Source organism: Sorex araneus, chromosome 3 (genome assembly GCF_027595985.1).
Source record: "Sorex araneus isolate mSorAra2 chromosome 3, mSorAra2.pri, whole genome shotgun sequence".
NCBI classification, from domain to species: Eukaryota; Metazoa; Chordata; class Mammalia; order Eulipotyphla; family Soricidae; genus Sorex; species Sorex araneus.
In genome coordinates this window covers 185,960,520-185,978,784 of record NC_073304.1, presented here as the reverse complement: position 1 = coordinate 185,978,784, position 18,265 = coordinate 185,960,520, and the positions used below count along the sequence as shown (strand labels likewise).

At 53.1% G+C, this 18,265-nt stretch overlaps 2 protein-coding genes across 4 annotated transcripts; one reads left to right on the top strand and one right to left on the bottom strand.

The window, feature by feature from the left end:
• The first annotated feature begins 1,163 nt into the window (after positions 1-1,163).
• Positions 1,164-6,770, top strand: ACADVL (acyl-CoA dehydrogenase very long chain). The gene is made up of 20 exons (XM_055133599.1): positions 1,164-1,319; positions 1,408-1,483; positions 1,735-1,803; positions 1,902-1,974; positions 2,117-2,181; positions 2,476-2,610; positions 2,981-3,125; positions 3,348-3,477; positions 3,567-3,689; positions 4,135-4,333; positions 4,622-4,726; positions 5,139-5,225; positions 5,310-5,372; positions 5,481-5,582; positions 5,661-5,758; positions 5,839-5,911; positions 6,002-6,074; positions 6,166-6,238; positions 6,321-6,396; positions 6,471-6,770. The coding sequence occupies exons 1-20, from the start codon at positions 1,273-1,275 to the stop codon at positions 6,609-6,611; spliced, it is 1,953 nt and encodes a 650-aa protein (XP_054989574.1). The 5' UTR covers positions 1,164-1,272; the 3' UTR covers positions 6,612-6,770.
• Positions 6,771-6,835: 65 nt separating this feature from the next.
• On the bottom strand, positions 6,836-17,828 carry DVL2 (dishevelled segment polarity protein 2). Of its 3 annotated transcripts, none has more exons than XM_055133597.1 (15): positions 17,391-17,828; positions 13,886-13,955; positions 13,437-13,582; positions 13,206-13,342; positions 12,962-13,097; positions 12,775-12,865; positions 12,566-12,635; positions 12,320-12,459; positions 12,160-12,236; positions 9,523-9,590; positions 9,202-9,330; positions 8,984-9,115; positions 8,686-8,865; positions 8,011-8,229; positions 6,836-7,871 (listed from the first exon to the last, which is right to left on the bottom strand). In XM_055133597.1, exons 1-15 carry the CDS (start codon positions 17,582-17,584, stop codon positions 7,423-7,425), a joined length of 2,238 nt encoding a protein of 745 aa, XP_054989572.1. In that variant the 5' UTR covers positions 17,585-17,828; the 3' UTR covers positions 6,836-7,422. The 3 variants fall into 3 exon arrangements, with proteins under 3 accessions (XP_054989572.1, XP_004604952.1, XP_054989573.1); XM_004604895.2 differs by having other exon boundaries at positions 13,206-13,315; XM_055133598.1 differs by having other exon boundaries at positions 13,206-13,297.
• Between the last annotated feature and the right edge of the window lie 437 nt (positions 17,829-18,265).

The following is an 18,265-nucleotide window of genomic DNA, read 5'->3' as shown; positions in this document are numbered from 1 at the left end:
TGTTTGCTTTTTGAGGAGGTTGTGCAAGGGTCACACCCAGCAATGCTCCGGGATAATTAATACTCGTGACTCTGCACTCAAGAATCCACTCCAGAGGTGCTCAGGCAGCCATGTGGGATGCCGGGGATCAAACCTGGGTCAACTGCATTGCAAGGCAAACGCCCTACCCTCTGTGCTATCACTCTAGTCCTGTTCTAGGATTTTTTCTTTTTGGGTCACACCTGGCAATGCACAGGGGTTATTCCTGGCTCTGCACTCAGGAATTAATCCTGGCGGTGCTTAGGGGACCATATGGGATGCTGGGAATCAAACCGGAGTCAGCCGCATGCAAGGCAAATGCTCTACCCACTGTGCTATCGCTCCAGCCCCTATTCTAGGATTTTTGATTTGGGACTAGAGAGGTGTGGAAGAAGGGAGACAGGACAATTGCTATAGCTCCTCTAAAGCCTGGGAAAAATCCTTTTACCCAGAGGTCAAGTCTTGAGTACACAGTATGGTCTCAGGAGGAAATACAGGTCAGAGAGTAGAAAGTTCCAGCATTTGTTTTTTCAGAATTTGCAAAACACCTCCTTGGCCTCAGGAGTATATGCTTATGACACACACACAGCTTGACTTTTCCACCCCATTATTTCTCTTTTGTGTTAGGGGAGGCTACATCATGAGAGACCCCAGAGTCTCGGGTCTTTCCATCCTCTGGAACTGGTCTTTCACTTCTTTCTGGGAAGTCTGGGGCAGGAGCCCAGTACCGCAGGTAGGGCACTTGCCTTGAATGTGATGGGCCAGGGTCCAATCCTCAGCACCCGAAGCCCGCCAAGAGTGACCCACGAGCCCTGAGCTCAGAGCCTGAATACACACGCTGGGTGTGGGTCTCCCCAAAAAACCCTCCATGAGTCTATCAGTCTGACCTCCCATATGTCCATCAATCTATCCTCTTCTGTCCCTCTGACCAGTCACCTAAGCCATTGTCACTTTCTTCTGCTCCATTCTTGCCTCACTACTCCTTCCGAGGACTACACTTTAGTTCGGACAAGAGGTAAGATTGAGTTCGGGTGAGACCAGGGACATTTGTCACCCTAGGACTGCCAGGGTTGGGGAGCGGGGGAGTGTTCCGGAACTACAGCTCCCAGCATGCTCGAGCGGCCGGAAGCCCCTCCCGACCGCCTCCCGGTGCATTGTGGAGCATGAATCGGGGTGGGACGACCCAGACTTAGACAGACCGAGTCAGTGTGCTAGGTCAGCGCTCGAGGCAACCCCGGCAGCGGCAGCTCGAAGATGCGGGCGGCAAGGATAGCCCCGGGCGTGGGGCGGCAGCTGCTAAGGTTGGGGAGTGGAAGGCGTATGAGTGGAGGGTGGGGTGCAGCGGGTCTGGGTTACCGACCCCCGGATTGAAGCCCCGTTCCCTCACAGCTTACGGCCCAGTACATTCTTGGGGCAGCCTGGGACCGGCCCTGCCCAGCGATCCTATGCCAATGGGGCCGCTCAGGTAAGTGCCCGCAGCGTCGGGAGTGTGCGGGGCGCCAGCCGCGGCGCCCTCCTCCCAGCCCGCCGGCAGGGGTCTCCCTCCGCATTTGCCTCCAGGCTTGGCACCGAAAGTAGGGGAAAGGGCAGGCCAAGGTGGCCCGGGCGGAAAGTAGGGGAAAGGTGGCCGGATCCACCAACCCCTGGAACCCAGCTCTAGCCTTCCGCTCGCCTGGGCTCTTCGGAAGTCCGCACTCGATAACCATCTTTCTCTAGGCGGTTCTAGACAAACCCGAGACCGGAGTCTCCTCTGATGCTTCGGCCAGGGAGAAACCGGCAAAGGCGGTAATGTATCCAAGAGGCTGATGTGATGGTGTGAGCCAAGCCCGGGGCAGCCACACACCAGCCAGCTCTTTCCCTGACACTTCTTTGTTCACGTACAGGAATCTAAGTCCTTTGCTGTGGGTATGTTTAAAGGCCAGCTCACCACCAATCAGGTGTTTCCATACCCGGCCGGTAAGGGACTGGACTGGGCAGGCCCTGGGATTGTGGGGTGGGGAAGAGCAGTGGGGATTGTGGGAACACCTCACCTTCCCTGGCCTCACCTGCCCCATCCCTGTCTCTGCCCCCCCCACGCCCTCTCCTGCTCCCCACACAGTGCTCAACGAGGAGCAGACACAGTTTCTCAAAGAGTTGGTGGGGCCTGTGACCCGTTTCCTCGAGGTGAGCAGTTTGACGGGTTAGAGGCAGAGGACTTAGGCCCTGATGGAGTGGAATTGATGTTAAAAAGCTTAAAAGAAGCGTGGTAGGCCAGAGACAGTGCAACGGGTAGACATTTGCCATACACATAGTTGACCGGGTTCTGTCCCTGGCATCCCAGCACCACCAGGGGTAACTTCTTAGCGCAGAGCCAGGAGTAACCCCTGAGCATCATCACTGGGTGTGCCACACATTCCCTCCCCCAAAATAAAAGGCCAAAAATAGGTGTGTGGATGTGGAATCCTATGATTTCCCCAGGAGGTGAATGATCCTGCCAAGAATGACATGTTGGAAGCAGTGGAGGAGAACACTATGCAGGGCCTCAAGGATCTGGGCGCCTTTGGCCTTCAAGTGCCCAGCGAGCTGGGCGGTGTAGGCCTTTGCAACACCCAGGTGAGGGCACCCCTCAGTTACTCCCATCATGGCAGATGCGGCCCCTCACCCTTGGGGTTCTGTGGGATGTTGACTCCTAAAATTCACATATGTCTAAGTGCCTCCAGTCCCCTAGGGCTGTGACCTGACCCAGTTCCAAGCTCTAATCTGAAGGTGGGTGGGAGGGGTTTCTGACAGTAGGGTACAAAGCCTTCTCCCACCAAACATGGGAGAGACATATATCCTCTGCCAGCGGCCCTTGCTATACCAATTTCCTGGTCCCACATCCTCTGTCCGTTCGGTGGGAGTATTTCTCTGCCCTTTTGCCCATTTTACCACAAAGGTCAACCCCCCAGGCAGCCGGTTACAATGTCATCTATTTCCCCTACAGTACGCCCGCCTGGTGGAGATAGTGGGCATGCACGACCTTGCTTTGGGCGTCACCCTGGGGGCCCATCAGGGCATCGGTTTCAAAGGCATCCTGCTCTTTGGCACAAAGGCCCAGAAAGAAAAATACCTCCCCAAATTGGCATCTGGTGAGGCTATAAACTAAATCTCGGGATTGGGTGTGTCCTGATCTGGACACAAACTAGCCCACTGGTACTTGGATCACAGCATTTTGGGGCATGCTGGTTGGCGGAGGTTCTGGAAAAGCACCGGAGAATGCTAGTGGGAGGTGAAGTGCTGAATTTTACCAGAGGGGCTAAGGGCTAGGGCTCCTGAAGGATTCTTTCCTAAAGAAACTTGCTTCCCAACAGGGGAGATTCTGGCTGCTTTTTGTCTAACTGAGCCTGCCAGTGGGTCAGATGCAGCCTCAATTCGAGCCTCAGCTGTGCCCAGCCCCTGTGGAAAATATTATACTCTCAACGGAAGCAAGATTTGGATCAGGTTTCTCTCCCTCCCAGTTTTCCCCTCTCCCCACAGCGTTGGACCTCACCACCCTCAGACCTGCCTAATGATCTTCTCGTTTTCTACAGTAATGGTGGCCTGGCAGAAATCTTCACAGTCTTTGCCAAGACACCAGTTACTGATGCCAGTGGAGCTGTGAAGGAGAAGATAACGGCTTTTGTCGTGGAGAAGAGCTTTGGAGGTGTTACCCAGTGAGTGGGTGTGGAGAGGAAGAAAGGAGAGGGAGGCGGGGGAGCAGTACTGAGCTCTGGGACAAATGACTGTTCCCAGACATCTGGGAATGTGTGCTAAGCCAAAGGAAGTGGACAGCATGCTCCCAAGGGACTAATCTATATGGGACTGATGTGAAGCTCCAGCTCCAGAATCACAACAGGTGGCAAAATGGAGGTATGCCTCCTCGGTCCTCTGGGCTTCGGGCACCAAGGTGAGCCTTCCCTGCACCTCCTCTGCCCCGTTTCTGGAGCTTGTGGCCTGCTCAGTTCAGACATTCAGGCTGCACAGTAGAAGTGTGCCGCCTCAGTCCTCTGTACCCCTGTAGGCTGGGAGTCGCGGTTTTTCTCTGGTTGGTAAGAGGTAGTTTATTCATAGTGGGGCTTGTTTAAACAATCCTTGTTTCTCCACTCTATTCTGTTCCAGGGGGCCCCCTGAGAAGAAGATGGGCATCAAGGCCTCCAACACAGCAGAGGTGTGCTTTGATGGAGTACGGGTGCCGGCAGAAAATGTGCTGGGTGAGGTGGGGAGCGGCTTCAAGGTTGCCATGCACATTCTCAACAATGGAAGGTTTGCCATGGCAGCGGCCTTAGCAGGCACCATGAAGGGCATCATTGCTAAGGCGGTGAGTACCCTGCTTGAGTGCAGAGTTAGCTTGAGTCCAGGTCATGTTGTTTCCCCTTGCCCTTGCCAGTGTACCTTTTGCCAGAAAACCCCTCCCTGCCAGCCGCTCCAGAGCTGACATGCACAGTCTCAGCAGCGGGAGGCATGGCAACAGCCCAAGCGAGCACCATAAAGGGCATCATGGCGTAGCTCTCCAGCCAGGACTAGAGCCAACCCCTATCACCTCCCAGCCCAGCAGCTTCCCTCAGGAGGTTAAAAGGCCACAGCATGACACCATGCCCTCTTTAAGGTGGATCACGCTGCAAATCGTACCCAGTTTGGGGAGAAAATTCACAACTTCGGGCTGATCCAGGAAAAGCTGGCCCGGATGGCTATGCTGCAGTATGTGACTGAGGTGAGCCCTCCCCGGCTCCCCCTGCCCCTGTTCTGGAACTTGTGGCCTTCTCGGACGTTCAGACTACAACCCCCAGCAGCACCTGGGGCAGTGGGTCTCCAGCTTTACACCAATGCCCTAGGGGATGCGGGGAGGCATAGTCAGCTCAGCTTCTGCAAAAGGGGCAAAGCCACACTGTTTGAGGTGGCTCCAGGATACCAAATCCCACCCTGGCCCACACCACACCTCTTCAGCCAATACCTTAGAAGCCCCAGCAAACTAACTCAGGATCAAATATTTTGGTAGGACTCACATGTGGAGTTAGAGGGAGAGATAGGTCGCCCCTCGTCTCTGAGGATTTGGGTTTTGAGATGAGAAAGTCTGATGCCACCCTTTTCTCTATTCCTTCCCATGTCCCAACTCACAATCTCAGTCCATGGCTTACATGGTGAGTGCCAACATGGACCAAGGATCCACAGACTTCCAGATCGAGGCAGCCATCAGCAAAATCTTTGGCTCGGTGAGGTCCCAGACACGCAGGGAGGGTGAGTCCACTTTGGGAATCTGGCTCCAAAACCAGTTTTATATGGCTCTTCGTCCCTAGGAGGCAGCCTGGAAGGTGACAGATGAGTGCATCCAAATCATGGGGGGCATGGGCTTCATGAAGGTACAGGATGGTTCTCTGCCTGCCCTGGCTGGGTGGGTTGCAGCTGGGCCAGGAAGGGGGGTAAGCTGGTCTGGGCGTGAGCCTCTGATCTGTGTTCCCCTGTGACAGGAGCCCGGGGTAGAGAGAGTGCTCCGAGATCTTCGTGTCTTCCGGATCTTTGAGGGGACAAATGACATTCTTCGGCTGTTTGTGGCTCTGCAGGGCTGTATGGTAAGAGGAAGGGGGACTGATGGGAGGACAAGGAGTCCTGACTTGAAATCCTGATGGTGAGACTCTCCTCCCCCACAGGACAAAGGAAAGGAACTCTCTGGGCTTGGCAGTGCCCTTAAGAATCCTTTTGGGAATGCTGGCCTCCTGCTGGGAGAGGCAGGCAAACAGCTGAGGCGGTAAGTTTAGGGCCCAGGGCAGGGCAGAGCAAGGCAGGGCGGTATCAGCAACTTACAAGTCGCTTTCACCCTTCCTCTAGGCGGGCAGGGCTGGGCAGTGGCCTGAGTCTCAGCGGAGTTGTCCACAAGGACTTGAGTCGAAGTGGTGAGCTGGTAAGTAGTCAACGAAATAGGGGGCAGCTTGCATCCAGGGCTGGTGGGCCTGCGCCCCCTCTAAGCCCCAGGTGCCTTGTATCTCTTCAGACAGTTCAGGCTTTGGAGCAGTTTGCTAGCGTGGTAGAGGCCAAGCTGATAAAACACAAAAAAGGGATTGTCAGTGAGTGAACTCCCAGCCCCATCCCCACCGCCTTTTCTCCTCTCCTTTCAACTGACACCCCCAACCCCCATCCCATCTCATTACCTGACAGATGAGCAGTTTGTGCTGCAGCGTCTGGCAGACAGTGCCATCGACCTCTATGCCATGGTGGTCGTTCTTTCCAGGTAAGGAGGCAGTGGGAAACCTGAGCTGGAGGTGGGGTCTGGGGCCAAGATCACAGGCTAGATTTTTCTTGATTTCCACCAGGGCCTCAAGATCTCTGAGTGAAGGCCACCCCACAGCCCAGCATGAAAAAATGCTCTGTGACAGCTGGTGTATCGAGGTGAGGTTCAGGTTTCCAAGTGTGGCGGGGCGGGGGGCTCAGAGCATAGGACTGAACCAGCCCTGCCTCCCCAGGCGGCTGCCCGGATCCGGGAGAACATGACTGCGCTGCAGTCAGACCCCCAGCAGCTGGAGCTCTTCCGGAACTTCAAAAGCATCTCCAACGCCTTGGTGGAGCAGGGGGGTGTGGTCACCAGCAACCCCCTTGGCTTCTGAGTGTTCCTAGCCAATCCTTCCTCAGAATGTGCCTTCACTCGAGCCAAAGCCAAGGCCTTTTTCCTGGAGGCCCAGCTTGTGCCTTGAAAGTGTCGCGACAGGGCCTGCCCCGCTGGAAGTGCTGATTGCCACCTTACAAATAAAGTTGCTAACACATCACTTTGCTGTTCCATCTCAGTCCTTTCCCTTGCTGCCTGCCCAAAGAAAGGAGCCAGAGGCACAGGGAATTTGCCCCTATTGCTTTATTGGTTTTCATACAAGTGACTAAAATAAATATAATAACAAAAGCAGCTACACGAACACACCCCCAGCTTCCTTTGACTACTTACTGTCTATGGGTGACTGATGGATTCCCTTCTTCCTCCCAAGGTACCACTGACTACCACTCACCCTCCCCGACCTCCAAGCCCCGTTCAAGGCACAACTATCTGGGGAAGAGACTAGGTCATCATATTCTGGGATTAAAAGAAAGGGTCCAGTAGATGGGGATTCTTCATATAAAGTAAGGAATGTGTACTAAAAAATAGTCCAAATAACGTAAGAAATTCTATTTTACCCCCCTCAGGCTTATTTAAAAAAAAAAAGATAAAAAATTATTGGAGGTCCCTCACAAGGAAGGAGGAACCAGGCACTGCTAGAAAGTCACAGTGGCAACAGCGTCACAGCTGGCTGTAGCCAACAGGACAAGCTGAGCCCAGGCACCAAAGGAGTAATGAGCACACATGACTGACAAAACATGCAGTCGCAGAACAAGCACCAAGCACCACTGGGCAGGCCATGGTGTACATCCAATACGGCCCCTCAGTGGGACCTACATGACATCCACAAAGAACTCACTGGGGTTGCCCATGGCCATGTGGAAGCTCTGGCGGCTAGCAGTCAGCTCCGGAGGCACAGAGCCCAGATCTCGGACTGGAGGGGCCCCCGGAGGCTGTACTGCTGGAGGCACAGGAGGCAGAGGCGGGGGCATCATGACCACCATCATGGGGTTATAAGGGAGGGCCATGCCCGGGGGTGGGCCATAAGGATGGAGTCCCGGGTGGGCTCGGAGATTGGGAGGGCCTCCCGAAGAGCCCCTGGACAGAGGTGGGCCCCCATCCCCGTTCCCCCCAGGCTCCCCAGCCCGCCGAATGCTGCCCCCTCGGCTGGAGGGCTCCGACTCACTGCCGCTGCCGGACTTGGACTCGGGGGCCCGCTCCTCAGGCCTCCCTGTGCGCCCTGCCCCCCCATCGCTCCGTGTCGACCCACTGCTCCGGCTCCCTGCAGGGAGAGGGGATGGGGCACTGAGTCCTGGGGCAGGGTCCCTCGGCTACCCCAGCCCCTCCTGGCCGCTCCTCCCTAGTTTTCCCTCAGACCCATCCCTGGTCCCAGGCTGCGCCAGGACCTGGCAGGGACTTACCCTCACTGTGCTGGCTGCTGGCACTGCCTCCACCGTAAGTGTAGGAAGAGAGCTCATGGTAGGGTGGAGGCTGAGGGCTGTATGGGTGTGGGGTAGGATACTGGTAGGAGAACGTAGGCAGCAGTGGCCAGGGGGTGGCACCAGGCAGAGGAGCCAAGGTATCCTGGTCGGATGCCCCACTGGAGCCATCATTGTCATTCAGAGAGAGGTTGACTAGGTCTAGAAAGCAAAATCAGAGTTACTGCTTTGACAGGAGGGGATACTCACCACTATACTAACAAGGAACGAGGTAGAGTTACTGGTTTGAAAGGTAAAGATCCCAGACGCTGCATGAAGAGAAACAGGGAACTGTTCCTTCAGAGAGATCCATGATGGGGGTTAAAACAAGCAGAACACAGGCCTCTGACAGGAAATGCCCCACCTATCACTGCAGAAGGGCAGGAATACAGTCAGGTTTGGCCACAGGCCCGAATGCTTCCAGGAGGCTCAGGAGAGGACCATCCTCAATGGCAAAGCCAGCCCGGCTACGTGGGGGAGCACACGCGCCCTCATGCAGTGGGAGGCCTAGTGCAGGAAGACTTCTCAACTATCCCAGTGGCCCTGGCAGGTTTCTGGGGTCAGAGGTAAGACATAGCAGACAGAGTCCTTCTCCCAGGGCGGGACAGGGGAACTCACAACTCTCACAGCCGCCACTGAGGTCTCCAAAAACATAATAGCACTGCTCAGAGAAGGTGATCTTGTTCACAGTATGTCGGATAAGGCCTGCCTTGAGCAATCCACTGGCATACTTGCGGGCTTCCCGCCGCTCGGGAAAGCCCTCCACGTGATGGTAGAGCCAGTCAACCACGTCTGAGCCTGGGATCACCCAAAACAGAAAAAGGCCTTAAGTACTCCCCTTCGTCTTCTGCTCTGACCCCTATCCAGCTTGTTCCCAGCGCTGCCGCTTCCTCCTCCCCTTCCCAGAACCCAGTACCCAAAAAGGCATTAGGGATGGTGATCTTGAGCCACATGCGGTCCCGAACTTCCAGTCCAGACTCTGGAGCGGCCATGGCTTTGGTCACAGATGCCATGTCTGTATGGACAGAGAGACCTCGGCCCTCACAGCCTGTCAGAGGCGACAAGGGGAAATGAGAAATACAGCCTGCAGCAGCAAGTCATCAGCACTGGTGGAGGGCCGGTCCTCGGGCTCACCTTCAGGCAGAGAGGACCCAGATGTGATGGTGCTCATGGATGAAGAGCCTGGATAGGCTGGGAAAGTACCAGTCAGCGCAGCAGAGTGAGAGACCCAGGCAGCAGGGTCAATTGGCTGGATGGGTTCATCTGGGGAAGAGAAGGTCACCAATCACCCATCACTTTCCAGATGCAGACAGCCAGCCTCGTTCCTTTCTGATTCCACGCCTTATCCCACCTCCACCATGAACCTCCTCCACCCATTCCCGATGGCCTTAAGCTCCCACTCCACCCCCACCCCCCCCCAGTTCTCAGCTGCAGACCCACCAGAGCATCACTCACTTCGGGGGAGAGTGAAGTAGGCTTGGGGAGAGGGATCCCAACACTTGGCTACCGTCAGCACAATGGGGCTGTAGGGAAGAGGAGAAGGCCAGTCAAGCAGGGGTGGGGGAAGGCCTCAGGAGGGTAGAAGCCTGGAATGAGAATGGGTTGAGATAGAAAGATGGAAAGAAAAAGCACACAGTCCAAGAGATGGCACAGGGGTTAAGGAGCTTGCCTTGTATAAAGCTTACTCTGGGTACTGCACAGTCCCCTGAGCGCTGCAAAGTATAGGCCTTGAGCACAGAGCTGGGAGTAGCCCCCATCCCGCACCACATTTGGGCCAAATCCCCCTCACCACTCCCACCTGCTAAAAAGGAGAGAAACAGACACGGTTGGGCAAAAAAAAAAAAAACAGTAAGGTGAGAGGCTCCCTCACATAAATGACAATAAAACTATGTTAATATATTAACCTTTTCTTTTGAATCACACCTGGTGGTGCTCAGAGTTCACTCCTAGCTCTGTGCTCAGGGGTCACTGAGCAAACTCAAGGGACCATACGGGATGCCAAGGATCAAACCCAGGCAGCCGGATGTAAGGCAAGTGCTCTCCACGCTGTACTATCACTCTGCCCCCCACTTTTGTTTTTGGGTACTGGGGACTTCATACATCCAAAGTACATGTGCCAACATTTAGCTACATCCCTAGTCTTCAACATGGTAACACTTAAAATATGTACTACTGGGAGATTCAAAGATAATGCAGCAGGTAGGGGGCTTGCCTTGCACATGACGAACCCAAGTCCAATCCCCGGCATCCCATATAGTTCCCTGAGCCCTGCAGGGAGTGATCCCTAAGTGCACTCAGGTGTGGCCTACCCCATACAACCCAACATAAATGACATATTACTAGGACCAAATAAATAGTCACTGTCACTGTCATTCCGTTGCTCATCGCTTTGCTCGAGTGGGCACCAGTAACGTCTCCATCATGAGACTTGTTGTTACTGTTTTTGGCATATCGAATACACCATGGGTAGCTTGCCAGGCTCTGCCATGGAGACGAAATACTCTTGCTTGCCGGGCTCTCCAATAGGGGCGGAGGAATCGAACCCGGGTAGGCTGCGTGCTAGGTGAACGCCCTACCCGCTGCACTACTGCTAAGGTACTTGCTTTGCATGTAGCTGACCCTGGCTTGATCCCGAGCACCACATAAGTGTGTCTAAGTTATCCTATAGCACTGTCAGATGTGGCTCAGAAATCAAACACCAAAAAAAAAGAGGGGGGGATGGGGCTGGAGCGATAGCACAGCGGGTAGAGTGTTTGCCTTGCACGTGGCCGACCCGGGTTCGAATCCCAGCATCCCATATGGTCCCCTGAGCACCGCCAGGGGTGATTCCTGAGTGCATGAGCCAGGAGTGACCCCTGTGCTTCGCCGGGTGTGACCCAAAAAGCAAAAAAAAAAAAAGAGGGGGGGAAGTGAGGGTTGCATAGTTCAGTGATTAGGGTATTTGCCTTGTACCAGGATGACCCAGTTTCAATCCCTGGCATTCCAAATAGCTCCCCCGAGCACCATCAGGTAATTCCTGAGTGCATGAGCCAGGAGTAATCCCTGTGCATCGCTGGGTGTGACCCAAAAAGGGAAAAAAAAAAAATCCAAAACAAAAACCAAATGGTTCCCTAAGCCCTGCCAGGAAGTGATTCCTGAGTACAGGACCAGGTATAACCCCTAAGCCTCAACTAGTGTGACACCACCACCCCCCAACCCCACAAAAAAGGGGGAGAGCTTGGAAGAGGTACTACTAGGACCAGGAAGATGGCTCTGTGGCCAGGGGCAAGTGCTGTACATGGCACCCAAATTCAAATCCCAGCAAGCACATGACCCTCTGAGCACTGCTGGGTCCTGGAGGCCCCTGGTGGTCCCTGGCACTGCAGGACTCGAGTAGCTCTGCATCCTCGGCCCCCAGCACTAAACTACCTGCCTCAGTCACCAAGTCTTACCAGGAGTGTCCCTCTGACCCCGCATTCAGGCTGCCTCGCAGAAGTCACATCAATCAAAACAAAAACAATAGGAAAAAACAGACAGCTAAACAACACAGGAGTTAAACTCAGAAAGAGTTCTATAATAGTAAAAACAAAACCATCACAAGTGCTAAGATTATCAATGGGTGAAGATTTTCTTTGTTATAACCAAAAATGTCACAGGACTGACAATCACCTCTAGGGGGAGTGAGGAAGCTGAGAGAGACACGGGGAGGACGATTTATTTACACTGGGCACAATTTATTTCAGGAGGTAGGACTTGTAAGGTTACTCATTCACTCTGAATTCAGTCATTCTGTTGCACATTTTTGTATTGTTTTGGGTTTTTTTGGGGGGTTGGGGAGTCGGTAGGGGTGGGGGCACTTGGCTACATTTGGCATTGCTCAGGGGCTTACAGCAACCCCTTGCAGTGCTCAAGAAGCATATGTGGTGGCTGGGATTGAACCATGTTCAGCTGCATGCAAGGCAAGTCCTTTACCGCTTACTATCTCTCCGGCCCTGCACACTTTTGTTTTACGCACTTGTTAGATGATTAAGTTTCACCATTTTTTATGACTCAAATAGGGAGAGAGAAAGGAAACACAAGAGGATGACGAAACCAAGAGCAGCGGAGGCTCACCCCGGCTTGTGCACAATGTCCCTCAGCACCCGAACTGCATCATCGTTACTCATATTCTCAAAGTTCATGTCATTCACCTGAAAATGAGACCATGTGTGAGAAGCAGGGGGCAGGCAGCGAGAAAGAGGCAGGTGGGCAGCAGGGGCCCTCCCCAGCATACCTGCAGGAGCATGTCTCCCGGCTCAATGCGGCCATCAGCTGCCACGGCCCCACCCTTCATGATGGAGCCAATGTAGATGCCACCATCGCCTCGTTCATTGCTCTGGCCCACAATGGAGATGCCCAGGAAGTTGTACTTCTCTAAAGAGGGAATCCATGTGATATGGGGAAGTGCCAGCCACATGATTCCCAAGAGCCCTAGAAACCAAGTCCTTTCCTGTCCCCCTACCCCAGGCTCCCTTCATACCCATGTTGAGGGTAACTGTGATGATGTTCAGAGACATAGTAGAGTCAGTGACGCTGCTGAAGGAGGAGGTCTGTGGTGAGAAAAGGGGAAGGAGCTAGCTTGCCTTCAACAACCAAGGCCAAGTGCAGAGATTCTTGTTCTCGTGCACCTCCTATACCCAGGTCCATGTCACAAACTTCTGGACCCCGTTATCCCAGGAAAACTCTCACCCTCTCCAGTCGGGGAGGCCGTTGTTTCCGTCTTCGCCGGTGGCGCTTGAGAAGGCGGGAAGCGCTGCTCTGCTCGGTGGAGCTGCTGAACCTAAAAGGAGGATGGGAAGGGCAGAAGCGATCATGGGACAGGAAGAGAGAGAGAAACCAGCAGGAAGGAGGGAAGTGAGAGATAGGGAAACCATACCTGCTCATGGTGTCATCTTCATCTGAGTCCCCAAGGCTGGTGCTCTCCAGTTCACTGGTCATGAGGGTGGAGGAACTCTCATAGCCAGCCAGGTGGCGCTCCAGCCTCGAAGGGCCGCTGGGTCGGTGGCCAGCAGCTGCATAACAATCATAAGCTCCCGTTTCAGGTCCCCTGTTTCTTTCACACTCACCCAGGATTGGGTCTGGCCCGCGCGCTTCCCCGCCTGAGGAGAGGGCCCCCTCACCGCTGTGCTCAGTGCTGTCTCTCCTTCGGGGCCGCTCCCGCCTTAGAGACACTACTGACTCGGTTTCTGTTTCAGGCTCCAGATTTTCACGGCTGCTGGATACATTAGGGCTAGATGGGCAGAGGCGGTTTCCGATCCTGTCAGTGGGACAGGGCTCCAAATCCTCGGCTGCCCATACAATGGGTTTTTAATGCCCTCCAATTCCCTCCTTAAGAATTCCCAAAGACTCACTGGAAAGATGGAGGCCTGGAGTCCCCAATGCCACTGGTCCTCTCTGGTGGTAAGGGGGGCAATGGTGGGGGTGGAGGCGCCAGTTCAGACCGAGACTCATGGGTTGTCATAGCCATTTCCATTTGGGGGTTATCCGATGACACTAACTAAAAGGATACAAGTGATTTAAAAGCCTCGGTGGGAAAGTGAGATGACAGTAAAAGAAAGGACAAAAAAAAAAAAATGAGGACAAGGTATGGGAAGCCTAGTGCAAGAAAAAAAGCAGCTTTAGAGGCTCCACAAGAAGGTGGAAAGTGAGGGGCTTCAGTTACTCTCCAAAAAGACAGAGAAAATTGAAGGATCAGGACCTCCAACTACTGACAGGGAACCACAGAGGAACAGCAACCCAAAACCCAAAACCAACAAAAACTAACAAGGGGTTGGGTCTCAGAGTCAGGATACCACCTTACCCAGGATACCACCCTTCCATTGAAGCAGGGAAGGCGAGCATTGTCATCTGAAATTTCTTCCTTCACCACACTGCCAAGACACAAAATAAAGATGAGACTGAACTAGCCCTCCCCAACTACCACACCGGTTTGGTTTCTCCCAATCTCCATCCTGCTCAAGGATGCTGTCTTTTTTTTTTCGTTGTTTTTTTTTTTTTTTTTTGGCGGAGGGGTCACACCTGGCGATGCACAGGGGTTACTCCTGGCTCTGCACTCAGGAATTACTCCTGGCGGTGCTCAGGGGACCATATGGGATGCTGGGGATCGAACCTGGGTCGGCCGCGTGCGAGGCAAACACCCTACCCACTGTGCTATCACTCCAGTCCTCAAGGATGCTGTCTTTCTCCCATTCTGTTCAAGTCCTGTTCTTAGGAAATCTTCCAACATAATTCTCTTTCCTGACTCTCTCTTTTTTAAAATGTTCATCCACACCCACTGATGTTCAGGGGCTACTACTAGCTCGGTACTGAGGAATTAATCCTGGTGGGCTCAGGAGACGATATGGGATGGTGGGGATCGAACCAAGGTTGGCTGTGTGCAGTGCAAGTGCCCTCTCTGTACTCTCTCTCCAGTCCCTTATTTTTCCTTATTATCCCCAACTCATTCTCAAGGGCTCCGCATTGTTCCAAAGATTTCCAGAGTCTTGAGTCGAACCACTCTGTTCAATTCCAAAGGCCATCCCCCAAGGTTACACCAGGTGCCCAAATACCTAATATGCTTCAAAGCCCTCCCAGTACCTCCTCCCAATTTCTACCACATTCCTCGCACATCATCCCAAAAGGAGGCTTGGTCCTAATCAAAATCTCTACTCCTAGGTTTTCTTTCCATTTCTCTCAATTGCTTCCAGAGAACAATTCATATGTGTTGTCTTTATCTAACAATACTTAATAGATTAAGAACAGCATTTAAAAAAAAAAAAAAGAACGGCATTTTCTCATTAGGCTGTGGCTCCTGAGGTGGGGGTCGGGAGGAGCCTAGCTTCTCATACCTCTGTGCCTCAACTGGCACAAAACTCTGTACTGATGGGGCTGAAGAGATAGTATACTAGGTAAGGCACTTGCATTGCATGCAGCTGACCTGAGTTGTGACCCTAGTTCCATCCTTAGTACCACTGACAGTCCCCAGAGAACACAGAAGTCACTCCTGAGCACAGAGCTTGGAACTGCCCCTGAGAGCTGTCAGGTGAGGACGAAAGCACAAAAACCCAACAAAACTGCACTACACAATCTATTCTGCTTGATACAGCCCGACTTTGGTTCATAGTACCCTGGGCTCCTAGAAGCTCTTGCTTCTCAACCACCACATGGTATCTTTATTTTATTTTTTGCTTTTTTTTGGGGGGTCACACCTGGCAATGCTCAGGGGTTACTCCTGGCTCTGCACTCAGGAATTACCCCTGGCGGTGCTCAGGGGACCATATGGGATGCTGGGAATTGAACCCGGGTCGGCTGCGTGCAAGGCAAACGCCCTACCCGATGTGCTATCACTCCAGCCCCCAAACACATGGTATCTTTTTTTTTTTTGAAAAGGGCACTTTATTTTATTTTATTTTTTGCTTTTTGGGTCACACCCGGCGATGCACAGGGGTTACTCCTGGTTCTACACTCAGGAATTACTCCTGGTGGTGCTCAGGGGACCATATGGGATGCTGGGATTTGAACCCGGGTCGGCCGCGTGCAAGGCAAACGCCCTACCCTCTGTGCTATCGCTCCAGCCCCCAAACACATGGTATCTTTAATGACTATTCTGCTCAACACCATGTCCTGGTCAAGCAGCAGAGTATCTGTTACTTGGTAGTGATTAGAGAATATTTTCTGAGGCCAGAGACAGGAGAGTAGGTAGGATGTTGACCCCACAGGGTCTCCAAGGTCTGCCTGGAATAATCACTGACCACAAAACCAGGAGTAAATCCTGAGTACTTCCCAGTGTTGGCATCCTCTCCCCGCAAATATATATACTTTTTTTTTTCTTTTTGGGTCACATTCGGCAATGCTCAGGGGTTACTCCTGGCTCTGCACTCAGGAATTACTCCTGGCGGTGCTTGGGGGACCATATGGGATGCTGGGAATCAAACCTGGGTCGGCTGCGTGCAAGGCAAACACCCTACCTGCTGTGCTATCGCTCCAGCCCCATCATATATAAACTTTTTACTATATGAATAAACAAAACCAGCTCTGTACAGACTGTACAGCTCTGAAAGACTCACTCTTTCTCTCACACATACACACTCCCCCTCCTCCCCAAATTAGGATTTGGGGATGAACCATTTATTACAGACCACAGCTTAGTCCCATTTGCTATCAGTGTGACAACACAATCAGGTCACTACCAACCTGTCTCGACATAAGATAATACTTTTCCCAACAAAACCCAATCTCAGCCTGTCATATTATTTATTCTATTTTGTACCACTATAACCTATGGACTAGAGAGCCTTATAGACTGGCATTTACACTCACCACGAATTTATTGTGAACCAAGCACTTTTACTTGGATTATCTTCATCTCAGATGAGATAAAGGCATAAAAATTAAACTACTTAAGTGACAAAGGAACAAAATTAAAGTCAAAATAACTAAGATAATACCACTCTCCCAACATGCAACATTTTTTTCTAGATTGTTTATTCAGCGCACCTAAAACCCAGGATCCCAGCCCGTGTACTTCAAGAGCTGAAGCTGATGACCCAAAGGCTCTGTCCCAGATACTATAAATTAAAAAAAGGTTTTCTTCGACATCATTTACTCCCCAGTATAGCCCAGAATATTCCCAGGGGATTATTCCAGGGACCAATTCTAACACCCCACTATCTCCCTACATGCAACTGTCCAATATGGACTAGAATACTGCTATCCTGAGTAGCCTAAACACTCACCCTGTCTGCCATTGTATTGAACACCCTCGTTGAAACTAACCAACCCACAGAAGCACGTAAAAATGGAATTGGTCAATGTTTTCCATTATATCAAGTCCAAGGGATTTAATATGTTACAACACCCCCAATATTGTACCCTCCGCAGTCATAGGCTGAACGTTCCCTAGCAACCCGTCTATCCTGGTAGAGGTCAGAAGGTCCCAAACGTTCCACTATAGCCAAATCAGTATCAGGAAATTTCAGAGTATCCCTAGTCTGTGTGCTACTAGACACCTCGGAATAAACTGCCAGAGGGCCAGATCAACCTATGGCACCTGTCCATAATATCCCCAAATAAGCCAGAGTGTCCCACTGCAATCCCAGAATAGTCTAATTCTCTCTAATCTGGTTTAGTATAGCCTCATCTGTCCTACAGCATCATCTGCCCCAATCCGTTCAAACATAACCTTTCCTGTCCTTAGATAGTCAAACTACACCAGCACAGTGCTATCTGCCTCCTTAGAGTCAGTATATCCCAAGGGTCCCTTCAATATTATTCAATCCATTCCAGCACAGCCCCGTCTGGCTGCAGTCTAGGCCTCGCGCGCTCACCCGAAATCCTGATCCATAGACTTGAAAAAGTACTTAGCGCCCGCGGGTCGCTGCAGAACGCTCTTGAAATCACCAAGGGTGATGCGCTCAGCGGGAACTGGAATCTTCACCAGGTAAGGAGTCTCTTCTTCATCCAGATGGTATATCACCTTCGTCTCCCCACCACCACCGCCCCCCGCGCCGCTGCCCGCCATGGTCTCGCCCGCGCGCTCCCGGGCTCCGCCGCCCACCCAACACGGCTAATGTCCCCACCGCGCCTGCGCACACCCACAAACCGACGCGAGCGCGCCTGCAGGATCGACCCAATGTAAGAACATGCAGAAGGCAAGAAGGTGGCGGCCAGCGGAGTGGCAGTGCAGGTAGCGACCGGCGGAGCACGATCCAAGCCCGTGTCTACGGTCACCGCCGCCGCCGCCGCCGCCGCCAGACTGCCTCCAGTGCCCCGCCTACCCCTCAGACCACGTGACTCGAGCCAGCCCCCTGGACACGACACGCCCCACCACGTGAGCCTCTCCGATCACGTGACCGCGGCGATCCGCCCAGTCGCCGGCACGTGACTATCTCTAGCAACGGTCACTCAGTCCCCAGCGATCCCGCCCACCAATAATGTCTCCGCCCACGATCTCTCGTACTTCGGCAAAGCCGGCAACTGCCTGTAGGGGGCAGGGCACTGCTGACCATCCCCCTTTACCTACTCAGACTCCGAGCAATTTTGGGTTGCGGCGGTGGGGGGCGGGGGTTGTGGGTGGAGATTGTTAAGTGAGGTGGGCTGTAAAGCCAATTGAGGCCACAGAGTGTATGAGTAAAGGGGGGCCCGGTGATTATTAGCTCGGAAGAGGTGGGCTTAGCTCTGCAGCTGGCCAGCGTTCTTACCA

Excerpts from the sequence above, each read along its gene's own strand:
- ACADVL (XM_055133599.1), top strand. The coding sequence starts at position 1,273 with ATGCGGGCGGCAAGGATAGCCCCGGGCGTGGGGCGGCAGCTGCTAAG. Across the intron at positions 3,126-3,347 it reads CCTCCCCAAATTGGCATCTG|GGGAGATTCTGGCTGCTTTT; the intron begins GTGAGGCTATAA and ends GCTTCCCAACAG. Across the intron at positions 5,373-5,480 it reads GGGGCATGGGCTTCATGAAG|GAGCCCGGGGTAGAGAGAGT; the intron begins GTACAGGATGGT and ends CCCCTGTGACAG.
- DVL2 (XM_055133597.1), bottom strand. The coding sequence starts at position 17,584 with ATGGCGGGCAGCGGCGCGGGGGGCGGTGGTGGTGGGGAGACGAAGGTG. Across the intron at positions 13,583-13,885 it reads ATGGAAGGGTGGTATCCTGG|TTAGTGTCATCGGATAACCC; the intron begins GTAAGGTGGTAT and ends GTATCCTTTTAG. Across the intron at positions 12,636-12,774 it reads GGCCTCCCCGACTGGAGAGG|ACCTCCTCCTTCAGCAGCGT; the intron begins GTGAGAGTTTTC and ends TTCTCACCACAG.